This window comes from Lasiosphaeria miniovina (genome assembly GCF_030549165.1).
Source record: "Lasiosphaeria miniovina strain SMH2392-1A chromosome Unknown B0T26scaffold_4, whole genome shotgun sequence".
In the NCBI taxonomy this organism is placed as follows: Eukaryota; Fungi; Ascomycota; class Sordariomycetes; order Sordariales; family Lasiosphaeriaceae; genus Lasiosphaeria; species Lasiosphaeria miniovina.
The window spans coordinates 559,896-574,421 of record NW_026848223.1 but is presented as its reverse complement, the minus strand read 5'-3'; the positions used below and the strand labels follow the sequence as shown (position 1 = coordinate 574,421).

At 56.2% G+C, this 14,526-nt stretch overlaps 6 protein-coding genes across 6 annotated transcripts; 3 read left to right on the top strand and 3 right to left on the bottom strand.

The window, feature by feature from the left end:
* Positions 1-1,289: 1,289 nt before the first annotated feature.
* B0T26DRAFT_675313 (uncharacterized protein) lies at positions 1,290-1,977 on the top strand (the record flags this gene model as incomplete). Its single annotated transcript, XM_060439815.1, has 4 exons — positions 1,290-1,332; positions 1,382-1,418; positions 1,525-1,859; positions 1,916-1,977. The coding sequence occupies 4 exons, from the start codon at positions 1,290-1,292 to the stop codon at positions 1,975-1,977; spliced, it is 477 nt and encodes a 158-aa protein (XP_060295698.1).
* Positions 1,978-4,504: 2,527 nt separating this feature from the next.
* Positions 4,505-6,721, top strand: B0T26DRAFT_751048 (P-loop containing nucleoside triphosphate hydrolase protein; the record flags this gene model as incomplete). Its single annotated transcript, XM_060445321.1, has 2 exons — positions 4,505-4,844; positions 4,917-6,721. 2 exons carry the CDS (start codon positions 4,505-4,507, stop codon positions 6,719-6,721), a joined length of 2,145 nt encoding a protein of 714 aa, XP_060295697.1.
* A 421-nt stretch (positions 6,722-7,142) lies between these two features.
* Positions 7,143-8,623, bottom strand: B0T26DRAFT_647253 (oxalate decarboxylase oxdC; the record flags this gene model as incomplete). The annotated part of the gene is made up of 2 exons (XM_060437881.1): positions 7,143-8,156; positions 8,240-8,623. The coding sequence occupies 2 exons, from the start codon at positions 8,621-8,623 to the stop codon at positions 7,143-7,145; spliced, it is 1,398 nt and encodes a 465-aa protein (XP_060295696.1).
* A 1,056-nt stretch (positions 8,624-9,679) lies between these two features.
* Positions 9,680-10,611, top strand: B0T26DRAFT_645529 (uncharacterized protein; the record flags this gene model as incomplete). The annotated part of the gene is made up of 2 exons (XM_060437731.1): positions 9,680-9,896; positions 9,968-10,611. The coding sequence occupies 2 exons, from the start codon at positions 9,680-9,682 to the stop codon at positions 10,609-10,611; spliced, it is 861 nt and encodes a 286-aa protein (XP_060295695.1).
* A 406-nt stretch (positions 10,612-11,017) lies between these two features.
* B0T26DRAFT_647724 (uncharacterized protein) lies at positions 11,018-12,203 on the bottom strand (the record flags this gene model as incomplete). Its single annotated transcript, XM_060437928.1, has 3 exons — positions 11,018-11,356; positions 11,459-11,940; positions 12,020-12,203. 3 exons carry the CDS (start codon positions 12,201-12,203, stop codon positions 11,018-11,020), a joined length of 1,005 nt encoding a protein of 334 aa, XP_060295694.1.
* A 1,512-nt stretch (positions 12,204-13,715) lies between these two features.
* B0T26DRAFT_675309 (uncharacterized protein) lies at positions 13,716-14,316 on the bottom strand (the record flags this gene model as incomplete). The annotated part of the gene is made up of 3 exons (XM_060439814.1): positions 13,716-14,057; positions 14,101-14,142; positions 14,179-14,316. 3 exons carry the CDS (start codon positions 14,314-14,316, stop codon positions 13,716-13,718), a joined length of 522 nt encoding a protein of 173 aa, XP_060295693.1.
* Between the last annotated feature and the right edge of the window lie 210 nt (positions 14,317-14,526).

The window sequence follows — 14,526 nt, the reverse complement described above, 5'->3', positions numbered from 1 at the left end:
GAGGCTGCTAGCCGTTGTTCGGGTGAGCACTTGCTACCCATGAGGCGCTGCAAGCAATGTGTCCTGCGACTGCACTAGCTACCCTGTTGAAAAGGTCACGTAGCTACGCCGTCTCCGAAAATTGAACCCGTATCATCTTGTCCTATGTAGGAGCTGACGGGCAGAGGAAGTAACGGAGCCGTGGTGACAACAGCAGGGAAGTTCACTCGCCTCGCCGCTTAGGCACTCCGCGCGGCCTCGCTGGCGACCTTGCCGGGCTAGTTATGTCTTTCGACTTTGCCTGAGTCACCGTCTTTTGCTGGAGCGTATCCGCCAGAGTTCTGTATCTGGAGGACAGTGTGTATTTCCGATCTAACTGTGCTGCCATCACTCTGCATCTCCCTGGAAATGAGCACGTGCGCTTTTCCGGCGTATTGGAGGATGGTCTGGACTGAAAGGATTTAATTCGTCAAGGGAGGGAGTGGAACGAAGATGGCGAGTCCACCTGCGTGTTCTTTTCTTCGGTCTAGTGTAATGTTGGAGTCATCCAACCTTTGGACGCAACGTAGTCGACGATATGAGGATGATGTTCCGTTAACTCCCAAGCACCAACCAGGCAGCCAGAAGGCAAATTTGGGGAGATTATGCTCGCATGATTGAGGCCCGCAAGAACCTCCACCTCGTTCTCAAGTTGGTGCACATTTCCCTGTGCCTCTCGCATATCCAACATTTTGACTACTAGGAACCTTTCGGTGTCATAGTTGACAGCTTTACAGACCTTTCCGAACTACTCATTTCCAAGTGAATCTAAGCTTGTATCTCATCTTCAGATGCGCAGGTGTGTGGAATCTGGTCTGCATCCTTGATGGCAGTGCTGTATCGGTGGCGTCTACGGTATGGGCCAGGCCTGGGCATTCTCGTAGCCCCATCCCTGTCGGTGCTTGACATAGCATGTCCCCTTTGACCAAATCGACATGCCATCCTACAAGGAAGACTAAGAGGGCTCGTGCTACACATCCCTTGTTGATAACGGTGTTGAGCCCTTTATTCGCTACCACCATACGGAAGCGTCCAAATTCGAGCGGAAGAGCATCTTCGCCGCCCACCTGAGTGGTTTTCTAATGGACTCATCACACAGCATGACAATATCTATGCTAGGCTCTATCCTAAAAGCACACTGAAGCTTCAATATACGATAGAAACTAATCCGAACGCCGACATCGCCACGGCCAAGAGTCGCAAGCGTGGTCTCCTCAGATTTGGACAGAACATGACCGGTATCGAGACACGGGTTCCATGCAGTCTTGGTCATGGGCGGCCCGCATGTCGAGATATTCACAGGGCTCAAGACGGGTACGTTGAGTTCACTTGTAAAGTAAGGTTCCGTAACCTACAACATCAGCAAAATCGAGATGCTTCAAGCCCTCGACTTCTTCGCTGTACGCAATATCGTGACCCGGGACAGAATGCCTGATAATATACTTTATGGAAGAGGAAGGCCAGTTGCGTTTTCAGCTTGGAGACTTAGACTCCCCAACACGCCAGTATCGTCACTGCCTATGCCTACAGCACGCTATACATGGCGCCGGAGTGGTTTCGCGGCGTACAGCCCACGCAGACTCCAAAGGCCAATGTCTGGTTGCTTTTCGTCACCATAGTGTTGACAATGGAGTCGAAGGGCCATATGACCCCAAGCCTGGAGCCAGGCCCAACGTTTCCAGAGCCTACTGCGGAACCTCAGCTCTTTGCGGCCGCACCATGTTCCTCAGCCCCTCAGGCTTTTGTTGCTGCCACCGCCGCTCCCTCGAGGACGGCAAACCAGCGAGCAACGCCAATCCAAGGAAGAAACGCGAACATGCCCCTGCGTCTGTCGCAACTACGTCAGTCCTGCATTGCCAGATAACGAACACACCTCAAGGTCCTCGTGGCCCTTTAGTAAATCACGCGGCTGACGCGGCGAGAACGGAGGCCCAGATGGTAACCAAGAGTGCCAAGTAGCTCCCTAGGTAAGAACGCTGAGGCCTCGATAACTAATAGGTTAGGGCCTCATGGGAGTTGGATATTCTCGGCCACCCGCGCACCACTCCGCGGAGTCGTGAGACGACAGCTCAGGGTCTGCACCATAATTGCCAAGCTTGGAGTAGCGGGATGTTTGAGTCACGGTATGGTCATGGTCCTTGCTTTTTGCTTGGCTTTTCCTTGATCTTTCCATGCGCGTTTGGTTGTGGTTTTTGCTTCGAGTTGTTCCTGTTCCAATACTTTGGTCTTGTTGGATTGCGTTTCGTTCGTTTTGAAGGAATGATCGAGTTTGGAGTTGTGAAACAGAGGCGTCAAAGTTTACGTCGAAGGAGCAGTGGAGATAAAGTTTCTTCTCCGCTATCTCTTGGCAAGTCACTTGGAAACGGCTTCATGCGAGACTGACACGGCGTCAGCTGACAGTCTCAAGCCTGTCAAACCCTAACCCTAGATACGTAAGTTGAGAGCAAACTTCCAGTTGAGACTTGTCTCGGTCAGACTCCTAAAAATTCTGAAATCTTTTGCGAATGGTATTTTCTCACTAATATGTTTTCTTGCTGTTAAGTTGTAACCCGTCTATCGGCCATATTGTTTTCTTGAAGGCCTCCGAATTTGCCAGTCGTGGCCGCCTAGTGACTTTCGTGATGCAAACTTCATTTCGGGGACTATCGTTACCAAAACTTGAACTCTTACCCACAGAATGCAGCCTAACTTTGGAAGTCAATTTTCCGGCTACTGGCTCCCGAACCCAAAGAAATAATATATTTCACAGAATATAGTTTGGAGGAGGTCTTTTATTGTTTGCTTTCTCAGATTATGTTTTAACTACGAAAGTGCGGATAGTTCACCCAGAAGCGCCACAATTGGAGGCTATGATGGAACTGGAGAACTGGGCCATGAAATTTTAAGTCATTAACAAAGCTTTCGGCTTTATTTCCGTGGAAAGTAATTGACCGCTCACCGGTGGCATCGGCCATTTGTCGCGCTCATGCAGCATGCCGTGAGAGGGATGACGTGATGCGTATTGCGTGCACAACCGAGAATCTCGCCAGGACAACGAAGAGAGTCTGCAAGTCACTTGCAAGATCGAGATAACGCTTCGGGGAATATTTGACCGAGTTTTGTATCTGGGACTGGGTACAAGGTAGGTGTTACGAAGTACCCACCTAGGCTACCAGAAAAGCGAGAAGATGCAATGCAGTTTTTCGCATTTATCATCAAAGTCGCATCCAGTTGGTAGGCATGGAGACAGCGTCTACCGCATGAAACAGGCCCGCCGCATCCTCCACCATGACTGCTTCTTCCGAGAAACGTAATATGTAGTAATCAGGACATGGCGAACCCATCTTATTTGCCATCGGCTCTGAGTGGTTCCCACACAATACCGCAAAACACAGCAAGCTTGCCCAGATCATACAAGTTATGAGCAGACTTAAGTTTCAACTGTTTTCTTTCCATTGAAGCTTGACCCGAAGTGTGGCGGCTGCTGAATGGACAGCTCGAACAAGCTCCAACAACCCTCGTGGCGAAAAGATCGCTTTCTATAATCTGTGCTTACTTGCCGCTCGGCTGCCTGTGCCTCTCCTCTCCTGCATCCTGCTGTGCTTATGTGAGACGGGGGTGGCCCGACCTACGTGGCTGCTCTGGCAGTCTGGACGCACGCAGCTGGGTCTCAATTCAGGATTGAAGCAAGATGCGGGTTCTGGCGGGTCTGGGTGCTCAATGATCGCCCTTGAAGGCGCAGCCAAAATGCCAGCACGAGGCTGCAGCAAACCTTTCCCGGACGGGAAGCGGACTCAACAACAGGGCGAAAGAGGCCTCGCAATGGGGTCTGGCGAGGGCCCGTCGGGTGAGGACAGCAGGCAGCCGCTGGGGGCTCCGCCCGCCTGCTGCCCCGCACTTCAACTATGCCGGGTGACACAGACCGCCGCGTCTAGGATGCCCTAAATCTACTTTTCCTAACACCTAAGGTTCCGTCCGTATCGCTAACGTCCGTAGTCGGAGCCCTGGAGCCCCCCAAAGCGGTCTGCCTTGAGGGCCTCACAAACATGGGGTCTGGTGGGGGCGAGCGTTACTGGCCGGTTTTCTTGGAGGTCGGGTGGAGTGGAAATTGAGGCAGCCGCACTAGGGGTGCCCTTCCGCCTGCCGCCCCGTGGGTAGTTCCTGCCTAGCTTCCAATTGTAGGGCTGTGACTCACGGCCGGCCAATAGGTAGGCTCGTACGAACATGGGACGAACCGGGAGACAGCAAAACGCAAAATGCCCATCCTAACGGCAACGAGACTGGGGACGAATCCTGGACAAACGCCGCCCGTGCCACCGCACATATAACAGACTTCTGAGCCTCCCTCCCCAACGAAGCTCGACCAAATTTGCATTCGCACCCAGACTCTCCAGCTTAGAACTGGATTAATATCTTTCGAGATTTCTCTGGGCCCCTTCAACCGCCCTTCCTTTCACTCTTTGGGCGAGCACCTCCTTGATCGATATATTATCCCAACACCGCTACCATGCCTATCTGCTGGCCAAACGGGCTCCGGCCCCGCTCCAAAAAAGCGGTGGCAGGCTCCGACGAGGCTGCTGCGGAGAAGCTGTCAACGAGTGGTTCCAGCGCAACCGACATCAAAGAAGTGGAATCTCCGAAAGACGACTCCACCAAAACCGACTCCAAGTCTGACGACGACAAGGACAAGGCGAAGGACGAGTCCGGCGAGGACAAGGACAAGGACAAGGACGGAGAGGACAAGAAGGAAGATGACGAGAAGAAGGAGAAGAAGGTGCTTGCACCCGTCGGTTCCATCAGCTCAGCCAAGAACATCTACAAGTCGACTGTTGACGACGATGGCAACTGTAAGTTTGGTGATGGCTCTGCTTAAACGCTGTCTAAATCCTTGACACATGCTAATCCCAAGTTTAATGTAGGGACATGGGTCGACAAGTATCCTGAGGACGCCGAGGAGGCAGCCGAGAATGAGGAGACGGCAACATATGCCGTGCTGGTGCGAAACATCAAGAGCAACGACAGCCGCAAGAAGCTCGAGGCACACAGCATCATAGTGCAGAGCCCCTGGCTCAAGACTGCCCTGGGCACCGTTCTTGCTGACTACCCTGGCGTGGCCTGCGAGCTCAAGCGCCTGGAGTTTGAGGCGCCCTTCCAGCCATTCGTGCACCGGTGGCACGAGTTTGTCAAGTACATGGACAAGCCCGACCTTGAGGCCACCGCCAAGGAACACCTGGTGCTGCTGCACGACATCCTCAAGTACGAGATCGGCGAAAGCATCAAGGCCTTCGAGGACTACGTGCGAAATGGCGTCGTCACGTTTGAGCACCTGTGGATGATCTTCCAGCCTGGCGCTATCGTGCTCGCCCAGCACAAGGGCCCACTCAGCGCCTTCGAGCTCACCGAGTCGGAGTACATGGCGAATCAGTGCGGCAAGTTCCTCCAGCTGCGTGTCGACTGTGTCGACTATGGCGGCAAGACATTTGGCCGCTTCCAGGAGTCAATCAACATCAACGAGTTCATTGGCGCCAAGAAGATCACGGGCCTCAACGTCTATCCTTGGGCCTTCCACGAGGACAAGGACAAGCTGACGGCAACACTGACAAAGCGCGGCGAGATCTTTGAGAAGCTCGCAGGTCACCATTACAAGTCATACTCGGGCAAGGCTGTCACTTGGGACAGAGAAGGCAACGAAATCCAGATCCAGGTTTCTGGCCGCATTATTGTCGACATCGAGAGCTTCAACCGCTTCAGCCCTTACCGTGTGCGCTACCTGAACGACTGGAATGCCAAAGATCTCGAGCGCCTGAGCAAGTACAAGGAGCATTACGGCGGCGCTCCTGACGATGATGGCACCACACGTCTGACGCCATACCACCAGATGATTGCGCGCTGCCGCACGCGCGGCTACTCGCTCAAGATGAAGAAGTGGCTTGACTTCTTTGTCGAGGACGTTTCCGAGGTCGTTTGGAACACAGAAGCTTTTGACAAGCTGGTTTTGCCCACGGACCAGAAGGAGTTGATCATGGCCTTTTCCGAGTCACAGCTCGGTGGCAGCAATTTTGACGATGTTATCTCGGGCAAGGGCAAAGGCATCATCTGCTTGCTGTCGGGGCCTCCAGGTGTGGGCAAGACGCTCACAGCGGAAGCGGTGGCCGAGAACCTCCGTGTGCCGCTGCATACGCTAAGCTCGGGTGACTTGGGGTCCGACCCGTGGGAGGTGGAGCGAGGGCTCTCGTCGATCCTGGAGCTGGTGGCGCGGTGGAACGCTATTTTGCTGCTGGACGAGTGCGACGTCTTCCTCGAGGCTCGAAGCAACCATGATCTGGAGCGGAACAAGGTCGTGTCGATCTTTCTGCGTACCCTTGAGTACTACGAAGGCATCATGTTCATGACGACCAATCGTGTCGAAAACATTGATGCGGCATTCCAGAGCCGTATCCACGTCAGCCTCGAATACCCGGACCTCACCTCTGCTTCGCGTCGCCAGATCTGGACCAACTTCCTCAAGGGCACTTATATCAAGAGCGGCCTCACCAACCAGGACATTAACGAGCTCGGCGAGCTCAAGCTAAATGGCCGCCAGATCAAGAATGTTCTCAAGACAGCACAGCTGTTGGCTGGACACCGTAAGAGCCCGCTGCTTGAGCGCAAGTTTATCGATACGGTTCTGGATATCGAGAAGAAGCGGCCGGGTGCGCCACAGATGTTGGCGCACTACTTGTAAAGGCGGCGTTCGCATAAAGATATGCAGGCCGCCGTGATATCTTTTAAACTTACGACTTGATGAACTGGGCGTCTTTGTCGACATTGGTTTCACATAATCTACGAGTGTATATTTCTGGTTTGGGTCGGAAGGAAATGGCGCCCAACGGTCAGAATCTCTTTTATCTCTCTATCTACCTACTCTTTCTCGTTAGGTCGCATTGAGCTCATTCGATTTTTGGCGGAAAACAAACCGAGACAGTAGGCGTTGGCCCTGATACATAGCATTCGCAGCAAATTACCGCTTATATTGGACCAAATTGCCAATGTTTCCCCTGTGATGGCGGTGGAAATAAAAGGCTGAGGACTCGAGACGCACAGCTTCCATTCCCCCAGAACTGCATTTTTGCTGATTGAACCTTCTCCAGTCTTGTCGTCCGTTTTCACAAGTCAGTCTCTTCCTCGGATTTTCCCGCTCGAATTTCGTCCTTTTGGGCGTTTTTAATCTCTTTTAGGAAGCGCTCGCCATCTGCCTTGTCGTTCTGGAATAGTGTGTCTACGACCATCCTTTGAGGCGTTTCACCGAGCCATTGGAATAGCGAGAAGTCGCGAAACTCGTCAGCGCGGAAGAGCTCGAGCACCTCGAGCGGCTCGTCGCCAATGTTCTCGATGAAGTGCCCCATGTTCCGAGGCACAACGCCGACATCGCCGGCCTGGTAGTCAAATGTCCTCGCGGTGCCCTCGGCCGCGAACACGGTCACACGCGCTCGGCCTCGGATGAAGAACGACCATTCGTCAGCGTTGGGATGCCAATGCATCTCGCGAATTGCGCCGGGGTTTATGTCCAAGTGAGCGGCCGCTACCGTCTTGGAGATGGGGAAGTTGCGCGAGTCGGTCACACGCACCTTGCCGCCCGTCGTAATGCGCGGCTCTTGCTCTAGCATGCGGTGCGTGAACTGGGACTTGGACTTCTTGACGTACTTGCCGTGCGGACGCTCTTCGGCAATACTCCCCGGCTGCGACCCTTTGAAGATGTATTTCTCCGACTGCGGGATGTGGGCGAAGATCTCGGGCGGCAGGTCGAAGTTCTCCGAGATGACGGACTTTGGCGTGTGCGCTAGCCAGTCTGTCAGCAAAAAAGTCGACTCCTCCGAGAAGTTCCCGTCGTCGAAGATGAGCAGGAACTCAGTCCCGTTCTCGCCGAGCCCTTGCAGCGAGTGAGGCATGCCGGAAGGGAAATACCACAGGTCCCCCTGTCCCAAATCGTCGATGAAGTTGCCGCCCTCGTAGTCCAGCGCTGTCACCCGGACCTCGCCAGCCAGGACATATCCCCATTCGGCTTCCTTGTGCCAGTGGAGCTCGCGGATCACGTCCTTGTCGAGTCGCATGTTGACGCCTGCCAGCTCGATGCTGGCCGGCAGTTCTCTCATGGTCGTCTGCCGGGTCCATCCGCCCTCCTGCGTAAGAAGCGTGTGTCGGTCAACAACGATATCCATGTCAAAGGGCCAGAGGGGACATGCGCGCAGTGGAACAGACATACCTCAATCCTGATGTGCGAGTCCACAAAGCTCCATCGCAAGTTGGGCATGTTGCCGTGGTCTGTAGAGGGCGGGCGGACGAGATCCGGGTCCTCGCGGGCGCGCGCCTTGTTCCACGGGCCCAGCACCGACGCGCCGAGCCCATTTCGGTATGGCAGCGGGTTGAGGTGCTTGCCAGTGGCGTCTACGGCCGAGTCGTACGGGTCTCGGTAGCCTGGCGTGTACGGCGGCGCCGGCGCCGGCGCCGCCTTGCTCTTGCGGTACTTGGCCGGCAGCCCATGGCCGTCCAGCAGCCTTTGGCGGGGGCTATCCTGGATCGGGATGGCTGTCGCGAGCGGGATGGCGAGCGCGGCGCCGAGTAGGAGGGCTGCGTCGGAGAAGCGCATCGTGTCTGAAGACTTTCCGGGGCAGAAGCGCGTCGGAGTGCGGTGGGCAGTTGGGCGTGGCTCGACAAACGAGTGCTCGCGTTCAAGCAGTGGTGGGCGTGTTTTAAGGCGAATCACTAACCGGCAAAGCTTCTTCCCACCTAGGAGCAACCCGTGGACCGTTTGCGAAATGTTTGGAGTCTTGCTACCCCGTCTCGCGCGACATGTCAGGATACCGAGGGGTGGCCGAACAGGAGCCGGAGGACACCACCTTTACTAGTAACCATGCCGAACAATGCCCGCCGACTTCTTTCAGCTCATGCAGGAACTGCATCGCCATCACAGGCACCGGGTGAGGGTGCTGAGTAACGAATGTGACGAGCGATGGCTTGCGGCCTCTTTGAGCGGGCGGCTTCAGTGATGTCATCGCATTGTCTTGGGATTGGTCGCCGCAAGCGCCCCGAACGAATGCGGCTTAGCAGTTGCAGAGTGCCTAGAGACCGCATCCGTCCGTCCCCGTATGCCCAATAACCACAAGACGACTGCCTGCCTCATGACACGACGGAACACGAAATGCTACCAGACAGCTACGGAGAAGTTCCGATTCCATGTCCTGGTGTTGGCGTGGGCGGGAAGGGCCGAGGCTGCATCTGTCCCGGATAAACCCCTGTATCCCCTTGGACTTTGCTCCGGTACCGGTAAAACTACCTTGTAAATACCTACTTTTATACCAAAATAAGGTTAACTAAAGGCACTCAGGCCAATTGAAGGCATTTTCCTAACCCACAACGCCCAGGGGATGCAGTGGTATGATGCTCTTAGTGGCGCTCTAGGCGACCCGGCCCACGAACCATGTCATTTTCAGCGCCTCAGCACGAAATTCCCCAAGTAGTTGTGCCGGTTTTTTTACCATTGAAGATTTGCAATCGTCTACGACACCATCATCGCCATCATCTATCCAAAGACGAAAGCACATAGGCGCCAATATTGAAGCCAAGATCTCTCGAGACGCAGCCCTGAGACGAAGCCAAGGGTCAAGACTCCTAGTAGCAGACCGGACTCCACTTGAGTCACGCCATGAACGACACTCGTCGAGGAGAAGAAGCCGGCGAGGAACGGCCGCTGCTGAGAAAGCCCGCACGGCACTCGCTCGCCACCCAATGGAAGAGACACATGGCGGCCCATGTGAGCCGGGACTGGGCCGACGTCGTGCTCGTCTCGTGCTACCTCATCACTGGCCTGCTCGATAGCGCATCTATCTCGGTGTGGGGGTCGTTCGTGTCGATGCAAACAGGTGAGCCCCGGCAGCAGCTTACAGGCGGGGGTTCCATCTAACAGACACTTGACTAACCGCTCACCTACTAGGAAACACTGTATATCTCGGACTCGGCTTGGCCGCACCGACCGAGTCAACTCGCTGGGTCAAGTCGGGAGTGTCTCTGGCCTCCTTCTGCATCGGGTCGTTTCTCTTCAGCCGGTTCCACCGCTACTTCTCTCCCAAGCGCCGGTGGGTCTTGGTCGCCTCTTTTACCGGGCAGTTCTGCTTCACCGCCGCCGCCGCCGCCATCGTCAGCGCCGCCGGGACGCCCGCCAACAAGGAGGAGGCTGGGTGGCGTGTGCTCGTGCCCATCGCGCTCGTCGCCTTCCAGAGCTGCGGCCAGGCCGTCACGAGCCGCGCGCTCCGCTACAACGCCCTCACTAGCGTGGTGCTGACGAGCATCTACTGCGACCTGTTCTCCGACTCGGAGCTGTTTGCGCTGCTCAACGCCGAGCGGAACCGCCGCGCCGGCGCGCCGCTGTTCCTCCTGCTCGGCGCGTTCCTCGGCGGCAGGTTTGCACACAGCTCGTTTGGCGTTGCCGGGGCACTGTGGGCGGCGTCGGCGCTCAAGATGGCCGTCGTCGTGGCGTGGCTTGTCTGGCCCTCGAACCCTCCCGCTTCGCGGGGCGATGCCGACGAAGGGCGACGGCGGCAAGATAGCGATTCTCGACTGCTTCCAGCTGCGAATTAGAATGGCATTTGTTACGTGCTGGTTGCCCTGTGCCTGTGCGCAGTCAAAGGCACTCAACAGAAGCGGGGAAAAGGAAAGTGGAAAAAGGAAACGCAAGAAGGCCCAAAAAGGCTGTGCCGGGTTCAAGACAGCAACCGTTAACGGTGGCTGCGAGAGTATGCTCGTCAACCTCAACCTTGCCGCTTGGAACTTTGCAGGTGCCGGCTGGTGCGAATGCAAAGTTGCCTTTTTCTTCTATTCGGGGTAAACCAAAACCGCAACAAGACCCAACAAGAGAAGTGCCCCGCAAAGGGGCAAGGGAAAACGAAAAGCGTGCCTCGGCAACGCCTGCTTCATTACAAGTCAGAGTTATACGTTACAATTTAGAACCTAACCTTCAAATCTTCTCTTCTGCCAGTGCGAGTGCCTAGCCATCGAGCTTTGTCTTGCCACCTTCCTCCAGATCCATACCCCCTGAGAGCCCATCGGCGCTTGTCCCTCCGGCAGACCTGCACAGGTTTTCCTCTTCTTCTTCGCGAACCAACGCCACGGTCCGCAGCCGAAAGCCCGTCAGACGCCGCGGGAGATACAAGCCCGGGTAGTAGACAGCCATCACGACCAGGATGGCGGCGATGGGCAGGTAGTCAAAGGCGTAGATGGGCCATTCTTCGGTTGCCAGTAGGGGCAGGGCTCCGGCCTCTAAGGGAGGGTCGGCTTGCAGCGAGGCGGCTGCGTCGCGCTCGAGGACTTGCGTGACGCCGCGGATCTACAAAGTATTAGGAGCGGGCTACGGTCAGCGCCACACCGGTGCGAGGAAGTAGAGTAGGGACCGGCGGGGGGGCGGGCGGCGAGAACGAGATTGGCTTACCGCAAGCAGCACCGCCGAGACACTCAGCGCCAGGCTCAACCGGCGCGACCCGTCCCGCATGCTCCTCTCGATGGGCGGCCACCTCCGCCGGCTGATGACGGCGTAGCGCAGCACCACACCGGCTAGGGCCATCCACACGAGCATGTCCATGACGGCGCCGGCCGAGGCCACGTGCGGCGGGGCGGGCCGGATGAGCAGAATGCCGGACCCGATGAAGCCAATGGCGTCGGCCACGGCCTGCGGCGTGGCGAAGAACAGCGACTGGTACATGGGGGGCACCCACAGGTTCCCCAGTGTGCGGTCCTGGGCCGGCGTGATCCACCACGTCAGCCGCGTCTGCGTCATCATGAGCACCAGCCCGACGATGGACCCGGGCATGGTCAGCAGCAGCGACATGGCCGCGAACGGCCACGAGAAGACGGTGACGTTCTCGGCGGGCGTCGTGGCGAAGACGATCCGCAGGATCATGCCAATCGTCATTGCTTGATGTTTGGCTCACGCGTCAGTCCCCGCCCTGCTTCCTTCGTCTGAAAGGTAGTGTGTATTTGTGGGTGCACGTACTGAGAGCAGCCTTGGAGCTGATGCCAAAGTAGACAGTCCTGGTCTTGAAGGCGAGCCAGCCGTGGACGGCAGCGAGGCAGCCGAAGACGATGGCCCCTGTGAGCGCCAGATCAAAGGACGGTGTGTAGTATGGGAACAGTTGTATCGAGGCTGGCCGAGGCGCGGTGACACCTCGACGCCCCATCCATGTCGGCGAAGCTGGAGGTGCTGGGTCTGCGAGGAACACTAATCTGCTCGAAAGCGACGCCGTTTCTCGGATATAAGCCATTCTGAGACAGAAGGGCAGCCCCGTTGGTCGGATGGGACAAGTGGTTTGGGCTGGGGGCTATCTCCTTCACCTGTCCATGTAAGGATCTGATAATGTGGGAGAACATGGTACTCCGGCGTGCCTCTGGCGGACAAAAACAGAGACAATGTCATGGCGGGGAAGCATGGGCTCTGTTCTGTTTCTTAAGGGTTGGTCTCTGCAATGCTCCGCTAGTGGCTGCCATGCCCAAACAGCCACACGTCGTACAGCCACGGCTGCCCCGGCACATGGGTGGAAGAAGAGGAACCAAATGCTCGAGGGTGCCGGCAGTGTTGGTTGTGGCAACAGTCGAGCCTGCCAAACCGCGGCAATGGCGGATGAGCACAAACAAGAAGGTCGGTGTCACCCAAACCGCCAGTCTCAATAGCGATTGTGCAACAAGATACTTTGGACTTTGAGGTGCCATGGGTGGTTGGGCCACGGGTGTACGACACCAAGTGGCATGCAACGGGCCTCGATGCCAAGTTTGGGTAGCATCAAGTATCTCGACGGTCCAGATATTTAGACGGCCAATCGACCTGGGATCAGAGGCGGAAGAGCATGGACAATGTGGATTCTCCTCGCAGGAGATTTCCTGCACGGAAGCGTCTGTTTTCTTTCGAAGCGACGGGTGCTACGACGGCTCCCAGAACCGCGGCGTCTGCAATCATGCCGAGAACCACTCATTCCACGGCACAGGCGAGGAAGACACAGCTCCGAGAGACAAGGGTCTGCCGCGGGTACAAGCCAGGAACCGTTCTATCCACTGAGCGCCAGGAGGCGGCACAAGGACGCTCTGTCATGGGTACAAACGACAACCAGACAACGAGTGTTATTTGTATTTGTCTTTTTGCCCCAAAGGTACCGTGCAATTGCCCCTGGCATGAACAGAACACAGATGCCAAGGGATTTGGCACCCCAATTACGAAAGCTCGCCCAGCCACACATGAGCCCGCGTTTTTATCTATCTTTGCCTCTGGCCAGCAATCCCCCTTTCTGTGGTTCGACGGTACCACATTTCTTACCGCTTCCTTGACATCCTGGACTAGGAGCACGCACGACGCCGAGGGAACCGCGAGGTGACGTCCGTTGGGCTGTAAGACAAAAGCCACGTGGGCTTGTGAGAGGATGCACCAAAGGAAGAAAAGGAAACGGAAACAAGCAAACGAACGAGCTGGCGTCTCCTCCAAGTGGTACAGCCCGTGCAGAGCTCAGAATGAGAAAAAGGGAAAGTAAATGAAAACAAGAAAAGGGGAACGGATGGCCCTCCACCCTGTCTGCTATCTGTCTCTGATACTCTATCTCTCGTTCACATCGCCAACTCCTGCACCCCTATTACCGTAGTCCACTTTGACCCTCCCAGCAAAGAACACACACACACACACACACCCACATCCACACCTGCAGAGATCAGCACCGGTCCTCGTACAGCTCCACGCTAAACCGCTTCTCGGCGTCCCAGGCCAGGCCCTTGACCAGTGTATCCTTGTAGTCGTGGCGGCACGTGTTGAGCACGGCCGAGACGAGTTCGGCGGCGTCGCTGCACGGCAGGTCGATCTTGGCGCCGTGGGCGTTGTGGGCGCACAGGTAGACGGCGGCGCCCCACGAGCAGCTGATGCGCCCGCACCCTGTCTGGCCCGCGGCGATGTTGCACATGCGACCCGGCTCGCGCAGGTAGCCGAGCCCTTCCTTGAGGTACCATTTCTTGACAGCGTACCCGTCGTGGTTGGGGCTGGACACTTGGCATTGGACCTTTTTATGCGTTTCTCGTTAGCCTTTAGCTACCCCTATTTACTGGGGTTCCCAGGCTCTCCTTGCTCCTTTGTCCTTCGTAGTTCTAGAGAGGGGCATCGTTCAGGGTGGTGAGACTAACGTCGCCGACCTTGAGGTTGCTTGTAGCGGCAAATGCCGCGATAATGGCGTCGCTGGGGTCGACGACGGGGGACATGGCCGCGCCCAGAGCGGACGAGACGCAGCACGCGAGTAGAGGAAGGACTTTGGAGGGCTTCATTGTGACGATGGCTGCGCGGGGCGACTTGTTATTGCTTAATAGCTTGTCAGGAAGACGGACGGAAATTACGACGAAAGAAGAATGCAAGCCAGACAATGTCACAATCTGACGGGTGCGGGGAAGAGTCTTTATAGGTGGAGGGTGTCGGGGGAGAGAAGACAGAGTTCGTCGCGTTGTCAAAGGGAATTGCTTGCTATCTTGGTCATATGA